This window comes from Leptinotarsa decemlineata, unplaced genomic scaffold (genome assembly GCF_025532065.1).
Source record: "Leptinotarsa decemlineata unplaced genomic scaffold, Ldec_3_MD MMD2_tig00026282_RagTag_RagTag, whole genome shotgun sequence".
Classification (NCBI taxonomy): Eukaryota; Metazoa; Arthropoda; class Insecta; order Coleoptera; family Chrysomelidae; genus Leptinotarsa; species Leptinotarsa decemlineata.
Window position 1 is genome coordinate 19,883,229 of NW_027412668.1, and position 22,332 is coordinate 19,905,560.

Consider the following 22,332-nt stretch of genomic DNA (forward strand, 5'->3'; position numbering starts at 1 on the left):
TGGATATACTATAATTCCAAAATAGTAGGCACTGAATTCTCAAAAATAACTGCCTTAATCTCTCTTGCAGTGGCATACGGAAATTATACTAAACCGATGGGGGAAAAATGGTGATGATATAGAATCCCAACCTTGACAACAATGTTTTCGTTTCAATGCAATAATAAATTGATGTATGTAGTATGTAGCCGTTACTACGTGGTAGGAGATCATGAAACGTTACTAACGTTACTGCAGTTTCGTCCTATAAGGACATTTTCAAACGTATACATTGAAGACATGAAATATTTTTGTTATAATATTGGATATTGATTTAAAAGTTTGGATGAATAATTGTGTTATCTGATCACTTCAAAGTACCGATGAAAAATTATTTTTATCCAGATTTTTCGAATTATAAAATATGGGGTATGGTTATAGTTATGATCCAAAAGTAACTAAAAATCTTGGTTATGTAATCCAGAACTGCTATCTGTGCATGCAATGGAGAACGTTATATTTTAAATAAACGATAAAATACCGCAGTGGTTTGCTTTTTATTTTTTAAATGTACGTCACTACGACTACATAACAAAAATGAATATGACAAAGGCCGTGGTCCGAGGTCCGAATTGTGCTCACAGCACTTACGACCAGTGCTGCTCCAAAGCAAAAATATTTTGTACGGAAATGACAGATGAAAATGTATGCTTTTCACTATAATTGTATAGCATCAATGGTCGCCAACCCTGTTATCAGAATAATTGACAAGTGACAGTTTCCCGCATGATGCAAATATGGAATGAAGCGATTCGCGCATGCGCAGACACTTCATCGTATGTGAAATGTGAACATTTTGAAGTGGTTATTGCAAATATATTGATTTGATTACTATTTGTCTTAATATTTATTGAAAATTTTGCATTCACAAATCTAGCTTTAGCTTATATTACGTATCAAATCAAATGACAACACAAAGTCTCTTAAGACAAAAATCAAGAGAGGTGAGGTGAACTACCAACTACTATTCATAAATATCTATTCAAAATTCGTCTTTTCTCACTGTGGATTTATTTTTCTTTTAGCGTCAGCGCTTTTCGATAGATTTGACATTTGACTGATCTGAAAATAAAGTGCTTTGTGATCGTGATCTACGAGTTCTATGACAAACGGACATGCGGAATACGCCTATCATAATCAGACGGAAGACAGAGATAGACAGATTACTCGATTATCGAAGACTAAAGTGATTGGAATTTGTAAATATATAACCGTGGTGTCGTCCGAATCAATGCAAAACCAAATGAAGTTAAAATGTATGCTTTTCGTCAATGTGGTATGCATGTACGAAAAAATATTGAATTGTATAGCAATTCGTACAATTGTACAGCCAGGAGCAGCCCTGCTTACGACGTTTACACCACAGACCATATACCCGTTTACACTGCTAACGTCGGGTCCGATTTACGTGAGCTCGCCAACGTCTTTTTGCAGTGTTAATAATTCGGACTTCTTGTGAGTGTGCTTACGAATTCCACAAGTTAAACATAACCTAACAATGCATTTCTTGAAATGAACATGAGTGGAGTATGTGGTGTAGCTGATGAAAATCGGAAAATGCTTGTATTTATAGCATTTCCTGCAATCGGGGAAAGTGACGAGAGTGATATTGATGGGGAAGATATATTAGATATTTCGTCATCATCGAGTAGCTCCGAAGATGAACACAATTCTCGTGTTAAACAAGAAGCGAGGAAAATTGGAGCTTAGACCTCGTATTCAACGTTACGTCGAAGAAACGATTCCCAGATTTTCTATCTCGCTAGTTTCTTCAATTGACACGGAAAAACTCACTGACATTTTAATAAATTTTATTTCGGGCGCTTGAATTCACAGAAATAAAACACTCGATAGTTCAAATAAATGGCGCAAAATAACGTTAATGTTCACAGTGCTATGATCCGTGAGTACTGTGAGTACTACGGTGTGACGTCACATGTGACGTCATAGCGTTCACAACACTAACGGTGGGCGTGAAAAGCACGAATCGGACCGAGCCTTGGTACGCTATGAGCGCAGTGAGCGTGATTCGGACCACGGCCTAAGGCCGGCCGCAAGTTGAGACGCAGGTCCGTGAGGTGACGCAGGGTGAGTCACGTTGAATTTCTGCGAACCATACAAATGATAGAAACCCCGCAAGTTCCGATGCAGGGTGACGTGACGCAGTTTTCGCGGTGAGTCACGGAGTGTCAAGTGAAATGGAGGAAAAATTAATAGAGGCAGTTAGAAATTGTCGCGTTTTGTACGACACTAGCCATGAGGGCTATTTGCGAACAAAATTAATAAGTTCAATATGGAAGGAAATGGCAAAGGAAAGCGATATGAAGCTAGCAGAAATAATCGATTCAACCTCCTCATTATTTTCTGACTCAGATTCGGAGCTGATATCAATTGAAAGTTCATAAACCAAATCCATTTGAAAATCTAAAGGCAAGAGACACGTCACCTAAGAACTGTAGGCTCAAACTGCGTTTCAACTTGCGGGGGTACACCTACCCGCAGTTTTTTCTCACCGTGACTCACCATGCGTCACCTCAAGACCTGCGTCCAACTTGCGGCCGGCTTAAGTGAGCACGGAACCACCATAAGATGAAACATAAACCCAAAGAAAAACCGTACAACCTCAGAGTAATAATAAGACATAGAGTTGCCATGCCTATACCAGTACAATACATGTATTTTGGCTCAGTCTCAATTGACCCATTCCTACTTCGAGGTTTACACCAGCCGTGTGCAATCGTTACGTGGTCATTAACACAACCTTCTTAACGTACAGGTCCAGAGGGGACAGAACAGTAATTAATTCCATTGCCGCGGTTGGTGTTATTCTCATGACTCCTGTGATGTTTAAACAAGCCAATCATTGTATTTGATATAACTTTTGGACTGCCGTTGCTTGAAGAACTTTCGGGGGGGATCAATCCCCCTTGATCCTCTCCTGGCTACGGCCTTGCTTGTAAGGAAGTTTCGGTTTCGGCCGAAACTGAGACCGTTGCCGAAATTCGGTTTCGGTCGTAAAAACCAGTTTCGGTCGGACACTTATTTCAAGTATTTTTAAGGTGAAATTAATATATTTTTTAATAAGGGGTTGTTATGTTGATTATCAATAAGTAAAAAGGTCGAAGACTGCATAACATTGTGATTTAAAGATTAAAAAACTAAAGAATGACTGATTATAATAACGTTTTCTTTATTTTTTCCTCAAAACATAATCCTTGTAAGGAAGTTTCGGTTTCGGCCGAAACTGAGACCGTTGACGAGATTCGTTTTCGGTCGTAAAAACCAGTTTCGGTCGAACATTACATAAAATAGGTGAGTCGTTTATTTGAGTAGGTGTAGATTCTGCTTTTGAATATTATTGTTTTTTTTTTTAAATATCAAACATAAAATTACTTATTTAAGTTGTTACCTAAAATCACAATAGGTACCTAATATTTGTGTAATAAACGAGGTAAATCACGAGTCACGACGTGATTAGACACGTGGACGCGACAAAATGTTTTCGTCGCTTGTATGAAATTTGACACGCCGAACATGACCGATCACAGCGCGAGAACTCCCGAATGCAGTTTCGGTTTCGGCAGGTTTGCCGCCGAAACTAAACTGAAACCCGTTTTTTTTTGCTGAAACTCGACCGAAACCGAACTTTCGGTCGGACACTACGCAATAGTTGTAAAAAATAAAACTGTGAGCCACAAACATCAGAGGTTCCGACGACAGTAAAACTACTGCTTGTTTTAGCATCATTCTGTGACAATAACATCAGTTAGTATTTTGGTTCACCAGTTTTCAGAAAACCGTGTTTCATATTTGATCGGTTTTTCAGTAAAACCACAATAGCGATTATTTCAGAAACACCAAACCACATTTCTAGTAACTTTTGGAACATATTTTAATTCTACTATCTGGTTTTATTCTGTGTCATTGTCACGTCACACTGTCAAATTTGTTTTGTTACTTGTTTCTGTGAGAATCAAATAAAATAATTTTCAAACAAATCTGATTTTCGAAATATGGGGAATGTTGACACCAAATTAAATTTCAGGAAGGCTGTAGTGCAACTTACCTCAAAGTCAGAAGTAATTATTTCAATTCAGTCCCCTTTAAAAAAAATGTTATTGATTATAAATACAATTTATTTGAATGTAGCCTCTGCTGTAACATTAATATGTTCTGATTTCTAGCCTATAGATGCAAATGACGATTCCTTCTGGGAACAATTCTGGTCTGAGAATGTGACACATGTACAGGATATTTTCACTTTGGTTCCAGCTGCTGAAATTAGACAGTTACGAGAAGACGCTCCTTCAAATTTAGCAACATTATGTTACAAAGCTGTTGAAAAACTTGTAAAAGCTGTGGATAACAGTTGTAGAACACATTATGAACAACAAACTGGTAATTATTTGTTTTTATATTCAACTATTACTAAACCAAATCTAGAGATTCATACACCAGTTTTAAGTAATAAGTCATATTTTGTTGTACATTTTAAATAATTACTCCCGAAGAACTTGGATTACTAGTTTTCAGTGAAAATGTTGTTTGACATGTTATTAATTTCTAATCATAAGAAATTGACATTAGTTTTTAAAGGTACAACCTTTCTACTTCATATAAATATTTTTTTAATGGAGTTCAGTTTTGAATAATTCAACATTGAATACATAAAGTATCTATTCCTGTAAAATACAATTATTATTCAGTTTTTTTTTAATAAACTAGACATTAGTAATTCTTTTTCAATTGGAAGAAATCTTCCACAACTATTATTATTTTTTCACAGAAATTTTACACATAAATGAAGGAAATATGTACCTATAAATACATTTTTCAATAAAATCAAAACTTGTAGTTTAGCACAAAACATAATAATACTATTATCCCTTCAAGTAATTCTATTTGTGTAGCAAGCTAACAGGAAAGTTCCTTTCATTAATTGATTCTATTTCAGTTTTGAATTGTGTGCGATTACTTACAAGAATTTTACCGTACATTTTTGAGGATTCAGAGTGGAAAGGATTTTTTTGGTCCTCATTACCTAACCATGGTGAGGATGATGAAGAATCTATTCCCTTAGCCCACTCTCTTTTGAATTCTGTATGTGTAAGTATTAGGATATTGGACACTATTTTATTTTGAATTCTCCTATTTACCTATTTACAAAATACCTGATAGGTACTTCTCTTTGGACAAAAAATTTTATAATATTGTGACACAATTTCTAAATGACTAGACATATAATAAAATTATACAAATTTACAATTATTGCAAACCACACTTTTGTTCATTTGGACTCTATATCAACTCAAATTGTACTTCTTAATGAAAAACCACAGTAATTTCATTTCATCACTTAACCATTGCTATTTCTTTTAATTTGATCAGTTGTCTGAAAAACACAAATTCCTGCTGACAAAATTGAGTTGTGAAGCCCAAGTGAGAGGCAAAAAATATAATTTAATACCGACATTTTTTTAAATTTAAATATTAACTGAAACTTTGAAGATATACCTGAAGAACATGTCCAACAAAAGTTCTTATTACATCACAACTGGCTGTGAATTCAGAATGATGTTCAAATTAAAAGGGGTATATTTTTAGGTGAGATTAATTTTTGGGAAAGAAAGGTTTCTGGGTTTCTACCTCTCCATCTTTATACAAAAATTAAAGAAAGCAATTAATTTCACTCTTTAGATCATGCAAAGAAGTAACTTTCAGACTTAAACTGAAAGAAAAGCTGTCTCGAAACATATAAACATTGAATTATATAGAAAATACTTTTTCCTATTCAGTTTGTACTCCAAACATTTGTTAGGAAATTGAATCAGATATTATTCACAGGATTGCTATACAATATATTATATGAAAAATAATGAATTTCACTTACATGGAACACTGTCATCCTCAATGGCGGACATCTGATGTTCATCTTACTTTATAGGTAGAATTGGCACCTCTGACTTGAAATTAATGTCATGAAAATCAGGAGATGACTATCATCATCTCTTGTAAACTTAGCAAACACTTAGCCCCAACACACACTCCATACTCCAACCTATAATCCAATAGGAAAAAATAAACAATGAAGTATTACAATATAAACGGTAAATATACAAATGGTAAAAATATGCGATTAATAAAGCATATGAAAGTGAGGGTCTTTGTATGAGTACAGAATTGCTAACATTAACAGTATAGGCACTTTCACTTGTATAATACATTTTTCCACCAACTTTAGTAAATGAAAAATTAGACTCCTAATTATCATTTTTTTAAATTTTGCTCAACTAAAATTGGTAATTTTTTTTTTCGTGAGTACTATAAGTACTATTTGTAATTTAATTTATCCATGAAATATCATGGATAAATGAATGAAATGAAATATCATATGATACATGTCGTACTCGGACTTATGAAGTAAAATACTGTGGTATCACATCATCATAGACATTTGCGCCCAATATAAAGTGTTTAGAAGAAATCAAATATAAAGAAACAATTTTTGGTGAGGTGTGGATTGACTTGTCAGATATAAATATATATAGCTGTCAAAACTTTGTAAATACTATTTCAACAAAATCATCATTTGGTCTTTTCAAAATGTCAGCTTCGACCTCATAGTAAAAATACATTCTATACCTTCTTTGTGGCATCAATGTTTTCTTCAACGAATTCAGTATTATGATTGAAAATACTTTCAAATACATAGGGAAATTCCAATAGGTCTGTTGAAGGTGGCTTCATGAAAAAATATGTTAATTTATGATTTTGAACAACATTTCCCATAACATTTGTGCAGGATCTTTCAAGTCAAGAATTAGTATGGTTCTTAAATAATTGATTCTTTGTTATAATCCACATATAACCTGTTGCTGACTCACAACATAACTATTTTTCAGGATTTACTATTTTGCCCTGATTTCACGGTATTGGCTGGCAGGAAGAGTGGGCCAGTGAGTATAACTAGAAAATAAGTTGAACCTTTCAATTCACCTTCATCTTCCCCAGGATAAAGCAGAAGAGTTATCGGCAATTGACAGCTGTGAATATATCTGGGAAGCCGGAGTTGGCTTTGCACATTCTCCTCCAAGACACCCAAATTTTGATTCAAATCGTACTGAGTTACTAAAACTCCTTTTGACTTGCTTTAGTGAAACCATGTACCAACCGCCAGCCGACATAAGTGAAAATCCCAATAAATGGATTCTGTGAGCTTTTCATGGATTAGGACATTATTACCTGACATTTATTCAAAGCTTCCTAGATGAATAAGCTTACAAATATGTCTAAATACAGCTATATATATTTAGAAAGGTTATATGAATGTCAGAAACTAATGGCCCAATTCACTCTATTTTTTTCTTGCCATTATTCCTATGAGATATATTGTTGTGCTCATTGTTATAATTTTTTCAGGCACTTGACATCAGCAGAAAATAGACATGCCCTCCCGATGTTTACATCCTTATTGAACACAGTATGTGCATATGATCCAGTAGGTCTTGGTGTTCCTTATAATCATTTGTTGTTCAATGATTCTCTCGAACCTTTGGTGGAGTCTGCTCTTCAGATTCTTATTGTTACATTAGATCATGACACAAGTTCTTCTACTCCCGCCGAAAGTGAAGATGTAGGTAGAAATTATAAACAAGTTGATTTATGTGTATTCTTATGACACTTATTGAATAATGTTCATAATTCATGAGAAATAGTGTTACATGTAGTTACGTTTCTGATTTCATAAACAAGTGATATGCTCTTTGGTTAATTCCCTTGGTTTGAAATAACCCATGAAAACAAGCCTGTGACTGACAACTGACACTCTAAACTTTAATACAAACTTTTCAAAAACTGTCCCCTGTGCAACCGCTTATAATTAATGATAATATTAACAAACCTTTCTTGGAGGAGAACTGTGCAGTATATAGAAGTTCTGAACAACTATTCTTTTACTATACTCCATAGTAGAAGGTTCCAATGTTATACTTAGTTTCAACTCAATTTTTTATAATAGTTTTTTTTAATTATAATGTGAATAATATGACTACTGCCAAATTGACAAAATTGATTGATGTTTTAGCATATTTATATATAGATATAGCCTATATATCTATATATAAATATGCTAAAACCTAGAAAATATCTCATAGTAATAAGAATCAGTAGAAAATAATCCGAAAGTAACTTGTACAAAAAATTTCAAATGGAGTTCTTTATTCAATACACCTCCTGATGATACTAATTAATTTTCTGGCATGTATTATATACTGACAATGAGTAAATAACAGAACTTTTCAAATTGCTCAACTCGTCTAACATCAACATACTATCCTTACTAGAACAAGAAATTATAACAAGTTGTTATTATGAGTTATGAATTATTTTTTAAATTATTCTTAATATTCATTCACCTGCAAAACTCCCAATAATATTTTTCAATTTTCTGATGCATTTCTTTGAGAATCGTTTCTTCATATGATTTCTCACTGTGATTTTGAATTCAACACGATTTCTGTAAATTTGTTGGTACATCTCATTATTTCAAATCTTGCATCAATCTGTTCACTCATATCCTAATCCCTATGATTAAATTTGCATCTACTTCCATTTTAACATTATACTTCTTGAAACGTTTTAAAGTTCAAACATTTTCTTTCCACAAATGAATGTATTGTTCACTGATAAGAGAGTTCGAACTGAGTTTGTTCTTGAAACTGGTTCTTAAAAAAATTAATGGATGTAGCCATTACTACATGGTAAGAGAGCATCATGAAAAATGAGAAATAAAACTTATGTTTATTCACCACTTGTGGTAAAAGTGGTGAAAAAATATAAAAAGTTTCATTTCTCATTGTTCATGATGCTTCAAACTCTTTCAGTGGTAGTTGAAAATTCCGTATATAAAATCTCGACTCATCTTTCTAAATGACTTTCAGTGGGCAACCTTTTGAAACAAGGAAAATTTCACAAAAACCTACATTTTGTGTTCTAATAAAAAAGTTTTGAGATGAAATATGGAATAACATGACAATCCCACAAAACATAAAATATAACACTTCATCCATCCATGAAGATTCAGGCATGATACACTGAATAATAACAAACCTTTCCAGAACAATTATTTTATAAAATATATATTGTACAGTGAGTTTGGTAAATGAAACACTCAAAAAGTACTGTTATATAAAACACTGGTTATGGTGATAGCCCTTATTGCACTAATCACCTGCTGAGTTCAGAGATACTAGCATGTGAGGTAATCCTGAAAAAAAGCATACTTGAAACTTGAAGGGAGAAAAACAAACTTTGATGCAAGATTTTACTTGAAGGTTTACAAAACCGCGATACGTGTGTCACGATACTATTTGTACAAATTCTGTGTCATAGTTTTATAGTAATTCAAATCATCATGATTATTACTACCTGTGAAGTTTCTACATGATAAATCCATTACATAAACCATCTGGGAACAACTCATAAGACTAGAGAATAATGAATAACAATTTTCACCTGAGCTATCATTTTACCTACTTTTAGGATATGTCCTAATTATTAATTTTCTCATTGCAAACTGAATTCAGTGGAGGGGAACAATTCAAATCTATTTTATCATTTAGCAATAATCGCGAATTTTCACATCTATTGATTTCTAAACATTCCAAAAGGTCGAGTTTTAAACCTTTCTCTTTCTAATGCAATATGTCATATTCGTCTGTCAAAAGATGATTCGCAAATATTGAATTGGTCTTTACATTAAAAAAACTACTATGTTTTTCTATGTATACATCCATGAACTTGTGATACACTGTTTGGAGCCTTTGGTGTAGTACACCACCAAACCGTTATTTCAACAACTCGATACGTGTTTCGATCACCAAGTGATCATCTTCAAGAGAAAGATCAAACACGTGTTGAGGTGTTGAAATAATGGTTTGGTTTTGGGGAAAAAAACTCCAGTAATATACATCCATATCAACATAAAGTAGCAGCTTTCAATTGTATGATTGCAGACTATTGAATATTCCACTTTCAGAAAGTAATTTTCAAAGAGAACTGATTTTCATGAAAAATATTGCTGTGAACAATGGTTACGAGGTGGATATCATTTACTCAATTATTTCTAAAAAAATTGCAGAAACAAATTCTGAACCACGTATGTCCAGTTTCAAAGAATGATATTGAACATGATATAACTTTTACTTACTTTGTTGATCCTACTAATAATATTGCTTGTTTTTCAAAAGGCAAAAAATTGGACGTAGCCTACAGAGCAAATTCATTGAAAACAATAAAGATAAAACTTCAGTATTGGATAGATCAGGTTTGTACAAGTTGACTTGTGGTTCTTGTCCAAAATTTATATTGGATAAACCGGAAGACCTTTTTTCAAAAGAATTAAAGATCATATAAGTAATTTTTTGAATGGAAAGACAAATTCAACATTCGCGAATCATCTTTTGATAGATGGGCATGAGTTCAATTACGATTATGACAAATTGCATTTGGAAGAGACAGGTTCAAAACTCTTCTTCTGGAATGTTTAGAAATCAATAGATGTAAAAATTCGGGATTATTACTCAATGATCAAATAGGTTTGAATTGTTCCCCTTCATTGAATTTAGTTTGCAAGGAGGAAATTGATAAATCAGGACAGATCTTAAAAGTAGGTAAAATGATAGCTCAGATGAAACTTGTTATTCATTATTCTCTAGTCTTATGAGTTGTTTCTAGATATGTAAATAGTTTAGGTAATGAACATATCATGTAGAAATTTGGCAGGTAGTAATATTTATAATGATTCATATTTTTATAAAAGTTTGACACAAAATTTGTACAAATAGTATTGTGACGCCCAAAGATGCTATTGTATAGCGAAACACGTGTCGCCGTTTTGTACATTTTCAAAAACAAACCCTCATTAAAGCGTGTTTTTTGAATACGTTATAATGGATTTTCATCAAGTATCGGTCAGTTCTATCATATATACCTTGGGTTTTTTTGTCACAAAATTTTGATACTGGTGTGCAAGACTACTTGAATTCAAAACCACGTCCTGAAATAAATTTTTTGTTTTGATAATTTAATACAATAATAACATATTTTCTACACTTGATAAATATAATTTGGAACTTCTGACGTGAAATGAATGTATTGAGAACATTTCTCCCTCACCAGAATAGAAATGCTGTCTCTCCACATGCGTTTTGCTAACGGAGTTAGCACAATCAGAAGACTGTTATGTTAGTCATGTCCTGATGATAATAATTTGGTTAGCGAAATGCACGTCAAGAAACTGCCTTTTTAGGGGATGACTGAAATTCGAGAAAATTTATTTTTTTGTCTGAGATACCTCAGCTCAAAAATATTTTTACAATTTGAATGACATAAATCATAAGGTTAGAGAACTCGTGTCGTATCTTCACGAGTTTGACTATTTAAAATATGTTTATGCAATTTACTTTTAAACAACATCACTAACTGAATACGGAAATAAATTTGGATATTTGCGGCTCGAATAATCTAACAGACGGATAAAAGATTTCTACACATCTACTGCACTTCTTGAGGGAGGGGCTTCTCACCAGTCATGACTCAGTCCGGCAGCTGTAATTTAAATGAAAAATTCCAATTCTTTCATCATATGAAAAATGTATCAGATTTGTTAGGCAGTCAAATTGATGATGTTTGAGACAGATATTATATTCGTTCTTATTTTTTCTTAATTTATTTTGTTATATGTGTGATTGATGACTTGTTTATTTTGTGGTAATTGACGATCACTTTAATGAAATGAATAAAAATACTTTTGTATAATTACCACTAGTTGATTTCATTTATACGACCGGTTTCGGGTTTAACCCAAGTGTAAAACTACACTTGTAGTGTAGTTTTACACTTGATAATGAGGTGTTTTTATTCATTTCATTACAGTTATTTTGTTATAATGGATTCATGTTCTATGTATAGACTTGTTGTGTGGTTTTGAACTTTTTACAGATTTGAATCAATAGTTGATTGTTTTTTAAGGTTTCTGTTCCTGACAATCTCTTTATAAATTACCTGTCTCGAATTCATAGGGATGAAGATTTCAACTTCATATTGACTGGAGTAACTAGATTATTGAATAATCCATTAGTTCAGACTTATTTACCCAATTCTACCAAAAAAGTTCATTTTCATCAAGAGCTTTTAGTTTTTTTTTGGAAAATGTGTGATTATAATAAGGTATGTCTTGAATTGCGGTTTAAAAATTACTTATTGACTAATAGCAAATTGATATTTCAGAAATTTTTATACTATGTTTTGAAAAGTAGTGACGTTTTGGAAGTACTTGTACCCATTCTGTACCATTTGAATGATTCTAGAGCTGATCAATGTAAGTTATTTGGTATGGAAGGTCCAATGATTAATATTTCATTTTTTAGCTCGTGTTGGTCTAATGCATATAGGAGTCTTTATCTTGCTTCTGCTTTCTGGTGAAAGAAATTTTGGTGTACGGCTCAACAAACCCTATACAGCTACAATTCCGATGGATATTCCTGTATTCACAGGAACTCACGCGGATCTTCTTATAATAGTTTTTCACAAAATTATTACCACAGGTCACCAACGCTTGCAACCACTCTTTGATTGCTTACTCACAATTCTAGTCAATGGTAATGAAAATATTTGGTCTGAATAATTTTTATAAACTCATCTTTTTTTATATATTCCAGTTTCTCCCTATTTGAAAACGCTTTCGATGGTTGCTAGTACAAAACTTCTCCACCTTTTAGAGGCTTTTAGCACACCCTGGTTCCTCTTCTCTGCATCTTCAAACCATCATTTGGTGTTTTTTCTATTAGAAATTTTCAATAACATCATCCAGTATCAATTTGATGGTAATTCAAATCTTGTGTATACTATCATCAGGAAGAGACAAGTATTTCACAGTTTAGCAAATTTGCCAAGTGATTATGGTGCCATTGTAAAATCGATGAACAGAAAAGCTAAGACTCGACTGTCTAGTTCTACCAGTAATGATAATGTAGCAGAATTAGCGATGGAAGGATCACATCCAGCTTTGCCTGCAGAACCAGGAACTTTGAAGGCAACTTTGCCAGATACACCACAAATTGGCCAAATTACTGAAAGCGAATCGGCACATCCTGCAGCACAACAAGTAGAAACTTTATCAATAACAAATGGTATGGCTGCAGTAACTTTGAATACTCCTTCGAAAACGACAGTTACTATTGGAAATGACAATGAAGAGCAGGTGGGTATGTTTGTCTGAAAGGAAATTTTTGTTAATATTTATTCATACAGTCAACTTCAGAAACAGACATTCATATTTTTTGTTGAAAAATATTATCAAAATGAATTACAAATCTAACTAGCAAGTTGTTCATATTTAAAAAAAGTAAATAAGTGATAAGTAGAGTACTAGAGTACACACAAGAAGTAATATAAACTAATTTAAATACCGATACGCACATATCTAGCGAACGATCTGCCTCTGACAGAAATGACAATGTACAAGAAGTGCGATAATTACAAAGTATCACTAAAATATGGTATTGAGTTGTAATTGGGTTATTGAATAAATTTGGGAGCAGATTGTTTAATAATATTTCTTATTCTGAGTAGATGCACAGAATTCACTTATTGTGCAACAATTTTTATCTAACAGAAATGACTTTAAATGTATTTTGAGCATGTGTATACTCTAATTCCACATGAAAGAGACCTGTTTGCCTACAAAAAAAGTGTCGGACTGAATAGACAAGTTGCGATTGTTTGTCCTATTTTATATGAATGCTGCGTAGTTGCCTTATTGAACAAATCTCCAATTTCGAACACCTCAGATTATCTCTCATGTCATTTCGTTCGTAGGATAACACATAGATGGCGCTACTAGTACTTAATCCATATTATTTTTAGTTAACCCTAACCTTAAGAAGACACGTGTACAAATTTGACAGTTCACAGGAAAGGGAAAAATCATCAAAAGCGACTATTACATAGCGTTTGAAGGACGAAATCGCGGAAAAACGGCCCCATTTGTAGAAAAGTGCTTTTTCATCAAGGCAATGTACCGCGTAACAAGTCAATTGAATCAATGTCAAAGTTGTATGAATTGGGCTTCGAATTGCTTTCACATCCTCCGTATTCTCCAGATCTGGCCCCTAGCGACTTTTTGGTGTTCTCAAACGTCAAGAGAATGCTCGCTGGAAAGAAATTTAGTGCCGATGGAGAGGTAATCGTCGAAACTGAGGCCTATTTTGAGGTCAAAGAGAAATCATACTATGGAAAAGGTATCGAAAAAAATTGTATTACCGCTATAATTGTTATATCGCCTTCTAAGGCAACTGAATTGAATAATCAAATCAAATTTCAACAAATTGTTTTTCTGTGTTAGCCGTGATGAAGATACTGGAACATTTTCAAACATAACATTTATATTTTCCATGAAGAGTGAAAGGCCTAGATTCGATGCTTGTAAATTTTTCAGTGCCATTTTTCTTGCTAGAGGTAACATTCCTTATTGTAACTTGCTGTGAGTGAGCAAATGAAGGATCTAAGTAAGATTATTCTCATTTAATATTTTTACACATTTGTCAGAAAAATTTTGTAGTTAACACAGTTGAAGGCTTTGGCGAGGTTTTAATTAACTCTGATGCAACCAGTGACATCAAGTATATTGAGTCTTTTCTGTTTGGTAAATCTATGCTGTACATGTGCATATGCAAGCGTAAACACATCATGAATGAGCTCCGAGATATTTACTGGTTTATAGAGGTATTATGTTGAAAAAAATCTGTGCAAACCGTGAATGTTAGCGAAGTAATGAGAAGTAACAACCCTGAGTTTAAACGGCATTGCCAAAGTATTCAGAAGAGGTGAATTTGATATGAGAAAGAAACTTCCCACTGAACCATATACAAGATTGCCAATTCACCTGATCAAGTAATGATGACTGAAACAGGAAGTAATAGTAATAAATAACCGAAAATAACAATTTTATTAAACAAAAAACTGAAATTACAAAGAAATAACATACAAGCAACAACCAAACAAATAAAAATTGAAATATTAATAAAAGTTGAAAAAATTGAAAAATTAAAAATATTATCAACCGAAAAACGTAAAAATTAAAATATTTCAAACCAAGTTATGGCACAACGTTTCGATTGTTAGTATCCACAATCGTCTTCGGGTGATAACTGGACTTATTCCTCCGAGATCTGACTATAGGTCATTCGAGTGCTTTCACCTATCCCCTCTTTCCGCTTCATTGGTTTTGGCGGGAGATGACCGTTTGGCGGGAGTTGGTCGTTTTTCGCTTGATTAGACGTTTCCATATGTTACGTATCTCTACGCTAGCTTGACTAAATGCGTTGTTGGACAACATATACGCGGCTTCTTTGAATTTTCAATTTTCTCCTAAATCAGTGTTCCTCTTTGTGGATGATTTCAGCTTGAGCCCGCTTGATGTTGTGTTGATGAGTCCAAACATGCTCTGCTATTTCGGATTTGCTGGTTTCTCCTCGCTGTGTGTGTTTCTTGTGCTCAGCAATGCAAACTTTCAATGGCCTCTTAGTTTCACCAATGTATGATTCTCCGCACTCGCAGGGTATCTGGTAAATGAAATTCTTGGAATCGCAGTCCGCGATTGGTGGCCTGGTTTTCGTGATGCTGCTACGGATAGTGTTCCCAGATCTGAAGCAGGTCCTGATGTTATACTTGGACCCAATCCGTCTTTCCGATAATCCTCTGATGTAGGGAAGTACAAGTACTTGTTGTGGCGGCTTCTCTTCCTTGTGGAGTTCTTGCTGTCTTCTAGCTAAGGCCTGTTCTATCATCACTTCGGAGTAAACATTCCGTTGAAGGTCATTTTTGATGATGCCTAGTTCCTTTTCGAGACCTTCCTTTGTATTATATATATATATATATATATATATATATATATATATATATATATATATATATATATATATATATATATATATATATATATATATATATATATATGATGTGTTGTTTTTCCGGGTGTTCATCCGTTGTGTACTATTCGATAGTCGACGTTTCGCCATCATCTCAGATGGCATTATCAAGACGAGTTACTGCTTCGCTTTGAGAGGTGTAACTCGACGTCGACTATCGAATAGTACACAACGGATGAACACCCGGAAAAACAACACATCATATTCTACCATCCGTGAAAACATACATTGTAATATATATATATATATATATATATATATATATATATATATATATATATATATATATATATATTTATTTATTTAAAAAATATAATACTAGAGCAGGTTATAGTACAGTATGAACAACTAATTTAAGAAATGAATTATAAATTTTATCTTTAGAAAATGGGTTAATCCTTTGCATGTTGGTTTTCCTCTCCGAAACTATCAAAAATATAATAAATTCCCCTGAACTGTTAGCTTCGATCAAATTTAATGTACCTCCTCTGTTTCAACTAGCCAACAACTTCAATTTGGATTGGACACAAAGTAAATTTAGGTGCATTTCCTTAGATTTTTTTTATATATGAGTGTATAATGATATTATGTGTGCTATAACTGCATTATGTGTATTGTTATCATTAAGCCTTGAATTAGATTTAATTTATCCATGTAATGAGACCGATTCGGTCTGTTTGGATATGAATAAAAAAAGCCACCAATTTGTATCACTATTAAAATAAAATGGAAATTGTAGACTGAAAAATTGAAGTACTTTGAGTGTGAAATATCTTTTTTTGTGGATTATTAAAAAAAACGGTTTTAAAACATTTTCAATGTAGTATTATGGGTTTTTCATAACCGCTTATACAAGAACTCACTATTCAAAATCTATCCTTTCAGCTGTTCATATTTTTAATTCATTTTTAAAATATTCATTGTTATTATCTTACCATTGGAATATATTCTTTACTGAAAAACTTTTTTTTCAGACATCAAGTCAAGAAATTGTGCCTAAGCCAACCAGAAGTCCCACTATATCGGAATCATCTTTCACAAGGACAGTAAACACTGTAAGTTTGATTTGAATGTACATTCTTCAAAAAACTTACTTGAAATTTTTTCCAGAGAAATAGTCTTAGGGTCACAGGACCAAATGTTAGTCAGAATGGGCAATGGGTACCAACTGGCGAGTGGGTACATTCATGGAAAAGTAAATTACCTCTACAGACAATAATGCGCTTGTTGCAAGTTCTTGTACCCCAGGTTGAGAAAATTTGTATAGATAAGTAAGTTCATTATTCATTTGGTGTTTGTATGGCCGCATCCGTTATTAACACAGTTGGGAGTAGAAGACTCACGTTTTTTCATCCAATTTATAGTCTTTTTCAAACTGTATAATTCCAGCCGTTTGCTTTGGGAAAGAGACAATATAGAAAGTATTGTTTATTGAATGGATTTAACTACACATCTGTCATTATAATTTTTTTTTTAATATTTCATCAGTATCTTGGATCAAGTTCTAAAATTTTTGAAAAGAAACCAATAATAGAGGTTGGCCTTTAATTATCGATCAGAGTTACTTTATTTATACAAAGGAAATACTTTAGCATACTTGAAAATGTCAGGAAATTCGCAAGAAATGAATATAAAATGTATCAAATTGGTTAACGGAACTAGAATTATGTCTAGAGTTTCATTAACAATTCTGCTGTTTATTTCATTGATATCAAATAGGCTGAATTTGATGATTTCATCGCAAGTACAAAGTTCTCAACATTTTCGTATTACCATTACAAAATATATAGGTTGTAAACATGCTAAGTTTCAATTGTGGAAGAAAAGTCCACATAATTCAGATTTACCCTATACAATGTATTTGTCACGAATTTGATTTTTTTAATATTTGTTTTTAGAAAACAGCAATTCCAATATTAGAACTATGTCAAAAGAATCCTGGTAAATTTATTTGTTTTATATTCTGCTCACTTTGCTAATGTTCAGAGACAAAAAATAAGTTAAAACGAAACTTATTTCAAAAACAAACAAACATGGAAAATGCTCACCGAAAAACTACTCTCCAATAAAAGCTTTCCTTACAGCGCTTACAGAATTGGTTGAATCTAATCACAGCTGCTCCTTTTTGCCAAATTGTCGGGTTATAAAACTTGCTCCAGATATTCAGAAGTGAACAAAACTTCGAATGAGGAAGCTTCTGTATCTGTAGAGTAGGGAGGGTGAGTGTAGACCCACAGCATTTAGGTCACATGTGACCCATTGTACATCCTCCAGAGGAGTTGTCCTCCTTGGTCATCGTCCATTCTGTCCTTTCCAGGACGGTGGACACTAGGAGACATCTCCTTTATATCGGCAGGTAAAGGCCAAGACTCGCCGAACACACACTCTCTTTGGCAACCTGGAGGTGTCTCACGGCAGCCTTCGTGAAGGTTTTGGAAGGTGTAGCGACATTACTGTTGTTCCACGGCTTCTTCGACCTTCTTGGGGGTTCCCTCCGTAAGGGCGCTTTCCTGCAGGGGTAGCCGGTTCCTTGCTTTTATTCGAGGCGGAGCTCTTGGCGCCCGCCGCAGGAAGTGCTCTTGCTGTTGGAGGTGAAGTGGGGAAGGAGGAGTGTGCACTTATAGTTGCTGCCACTCCTACCTCTTTCGCTCTTTTTCTCCTTTTGGCCTCGGCGCCGCAAATGCGCTTACGCCTTGGCCTTTATATTATATCACGAGGTGATCTGCCATGTCCAGCCTCGTTCCGAACGGTATATTGAGGTGGACATTTCTGTTCATCTCCAGCCACCGCCATAGATTGAGGTGAGCATTTCTGTCCAGCCTTGGGATTGGTTTTTTGTTTTTTCTGAGTCTGTTTTTGTATTTGTTTCATTCATGTGTGTTCTCACGAGTAGCAGGGTAAGAGTTGGTCACTCTGGTAGAGCCCCGCAATACCAGAGGAAGGCTGATTACAATGAGGTTTCGCCCGATTCCTCAAGGGGATCGTTCGTAACCACATATCACCCTTCGGCCATTCAGCTGTCGGCACGATTCCTTACACCTTAGCTTGGGTAGGCTGGACCATGGTGGCACGTTTCGCAAAGGCTTTTGGGGAGGTTTGGTTCCCCTCACCCTACTTATTTCTGACCAGGTATCCAGCGACCCCGTCCGTAAGGCCACATTGGCTTCCTGGACAGGGCTCCCAGTCCCCTGGCCGTTACCCTATCCGCCATCTGGGGACGCGCCCGATAGGTAGCCCAACCTACGGGAATGAGGAAGCTTGTAAAACTATATTTGGCGTCGTATTTTTCAACACTCCATGCAAGTGTTCAGCACTCATACAAGAAAAAAGTCAGTTCTTGAAACGTGAACATAAACCATTTTGGGTAGGGTTTTGAAGTACCCTATTGCCTTATAAATTTTGTTTCCGCAGTTTTGTAGGTTCATCTAAGCACGAAATTGAAGGTTTCACATTTAAACTAGTAGATGGCATATGCCGTTTATTATTTGCATCATTAGAAGGGTTTTTTTTAAATGAAAACAATTTACCCAAAGCCTAAAAATTATTTTCAGCTAATTCAAAATTCGATTTATTTTGACTGGTTATGTTCTCATTATAGATTCTGTAACCACAATTCATACACTTTCTCAATATGAGAATGACTAATGAATTTCTTTGAACATCATGGTACGCGGTTGATGAAGTTTAAAAGTGTGATTTTGTGACATGCTTGAATGTCTACATTTTATATTTTTGTCTGTTTCATTTATAATATAATATTAATATGAAATCTATGAAATTTTCAGATATATCTTTTGTAAATTCACGGATAAAGGGTTCTGATTGTTCTCAAAATCCTCTCAACTAAAAGTTTAGTTTGTTTCATTTTCTTTTTACTCATTTCATTGTATTGAATGATCTATTGAATAAATATATTTCAGAGGACTGACCGATGAGAGTGAAATTCTGAAGTTTCTGCAGCATGGAACTTTAGTTGGACTATTACCTGTGCCCCATCCTATTCTTATAAGGAAATATCAGGCAAATTCAGGTACCACAACTTGGTTCCGAACATACATGTGGGGTGTGATCTACTTGAGGTAATTTCAGGTCGACTTTTATTAATACAAAATTCATCGTTTTGTTTTTTTCAGGAATGTTGATCCACCAATTTGGTATGATACTGATGTAAAATTATTTGAAATTCAGCGTATTTAAAGAGTAAGACATAGTTTTTTGAAGATCTTTACTAGTTTCACAGATAAAGTAAGTTTAAAAAATTGAAATATCTTTATTTATTCAGTGTTAGGAAAATAATGAAAATGTTGTTTTCATTTCAATGTGGTTCCCAAATTGTTGTACCTGCATCTGATTAAAATCAACAATTATTGAACCAGCAAAAAAATTGTTCTACAAAAACTTTAAAATCATTATAATTTTGTCTAGTCTGTTTTCCTTTGATGATAGGAAGATCTTTCAAAAATAAGGCATTAATTTTCATTGCTCATTTAGAATCACAAGAGAAGGTATAGGGAAGAATGATTTGATTATATCTATTATAATGTAATGAAATAAACGTATCTGAGGACTGTATCGAGGAGAGACAGATACGTTTAAAAAAAACCTACAGTGAAAGGTAGAACTGGAACTTCTCACATAGAATAAATCTATCACAAACACTTCTCTCGCACACCAGGACTGCAACACTCATGAAGAGAGAACTCACGCAGTTGTGATGTGTGGGGGTTGTGTTTTTGTTGTTGAGCAGAATGAAACTTATAATAATCTTGCAATATTCCATGAATAATCAGTCATGAGTGGCAATTTTCATCCTGCTGAGATGGTCAAATGTTATTAAAATCGAAGTAAAACTGTTGAATTCTGCTACTCAATATACAATCACCAATCTCTGTTGAACCTTGCTATTGAGTCAAGGGTGCTCTATATTGAGAAATTTCTTTTAATCAGGGTTTGAGGACCTTTCAGTTTAGACTGAATATATCTGGGAACTTCATTTGTCAACAATCAAAACATTACTGAGCTTTCAGTTTTCTAATTTTTATTAAGTCATTCCAATTTCTAAATGAAAATAGAATAATAATTACCAGTTTTTTATATCTGGTATATTTTATATATAGTATGTTCTGTATTGTGTAACATTGTGATATAGCCGTACTTAATGCATTGAGATTTTTTCAAGCTTCATTATGCCCTCTGTTTTGGTTTCAAACTACAATTTCTAACACAAAATTGAATAATCTAATAAAAATGCTAAAAATAATAGTTTTCAGTTATGAAACCAAAACATATAAATAGCAGTACTATACTTTTTTTTTAAATATCTGTAGGGTACGCCAAAAGTTTGGGAAATATCCAATATTTCTGTGTGCAAAACGTGTTTCTTTCAAATTCGGTAAGTATTCCCATTAATGCTTTACTCTGAATTGTCACCTAACCTAGATTTCTAATAATAAAACACTACTTTTTATTGTGTATTTAAAAAATACGCTGTTTCCCATGAAAAATTTTTTTTAACTATTCCTCTATTGATCCTATGAAACAAAATTATTTATATGAGGGATTTCAAGAGAATTAGGAAATACTTATGGCTGAACCAGCAGTAACAAAAAAAAGTTTTATAATTAATTAATGTTTTGTTCATTACTGTAGAGACATACCAAATTTGAATGAAATATGAAAACAGATATATTTGATTGTTCTGGGTCCCTTTGTATATATAGTAATATAATTTATATGGTATGAATCATTTGTTAATGGAAAGTAATGTATACCAAAGACAATGTATTCATTTTTTCTATAGAAAATGGTTTCAGAATAAATTTGAAAATCTCAAAAATTTCCATTTTATTAAAAATCTAAGTGTCTTATTCATATGAAATATTTTAATTGAGCATTTATTGTAATCATAAGACTGTAATACATGCTTTACTAGAACAATTATGTAGTTTTGTAATATAGTTACCAAGAGTTAGTGTTACTGTATATGTACCATTAAATGTTTTTTTAATGTGATTGTTTAATTGATTTCACCAGGCCCAACAATCTCTTCCGGGATGATTCTCCCGTAGCTTGACAATTCTAGAATGTTTCGTTTTTGACGCTCTTTTATTTCTGGGCAGGCACACAGAGTAGATTTCCCAGCCTTTGAGAGTTTGACTTTCATATCCATAACGAATCCATGAGCAAACATAATATCGTGTCACAAAATGAAGTCATTGACAAAGTGAAAGAATGAATATTACTGGAGTTTTTTCCCAACACCAAATCGTTATTTTTAACACCTCGACACTTGTTTCGATCACCA

General features: G+C 33.6%; 1 protein-coding gene across 1 annotated transcript; it reads left to right on the forward strand.

Moving 5' to 3' along the window:
* The first annotated feature begins 3,959 nt into the window (after nucleotides 1-3,959).
* On the forward strand, nucleotides 3,960-22,040 carry LOC111502293 (protein HID1). The gene is made up of 14 exons (XM_023156347.2): nucleotides 3,960-4,118; nucleotides 4,224-4,437; nucleotides 4,994-5,145; nucleotides 6,942-6,995; nucleotides 7,051-7,250; nucleotides 7,459-7,672; nucleotides 12,070-12,267; nucleotides 12,328-12,418; nucleotides 12,468-12,698; nucleotides 12,759-13,300; nucleotides 17,003-17,083; nucleotides 17,139-17,299; nucleotides 19,949-20,107; nucleotides 20,162-22,040. Exons 1-14 carry the CDS (start codon nucleotides 4,053-4,055, stop codon nucleotides 20,223-20,225), a joined length of 2,427 nt encoding a protein of 808 aa, XP_023012115.1. The 5' UTR covers nucleotides 3,960-4,052; the 3' UTR covers nucleotides 20,226-22,040.
* Nucleotides 22,041-22,332: the final 292 nt, after the last annotated feature.

Coding starts and splice junctions, on each gene's coding strand:
- LOC111502293 (XM_023156347.2), top strand. CDS start 4,053: ATGGGGAATGTTGACACCAAATTAAATTTCAGGAAGGCTGTAGTGCAA. Junction 13,301..17,002: donor GAAATGACAATGAAGAGCAG/GTGGGTATGTTT, acceptor CTTTTTTTTCAG/ACATCAAGTCAAGAAATTGT. Junction 17,300..19,948: donor GAGAAAATTTGTATAGATAA/GTAAGTTCATTA, acceptor AATATATTTCAG/AGGACTGACCGATGAGAGTG.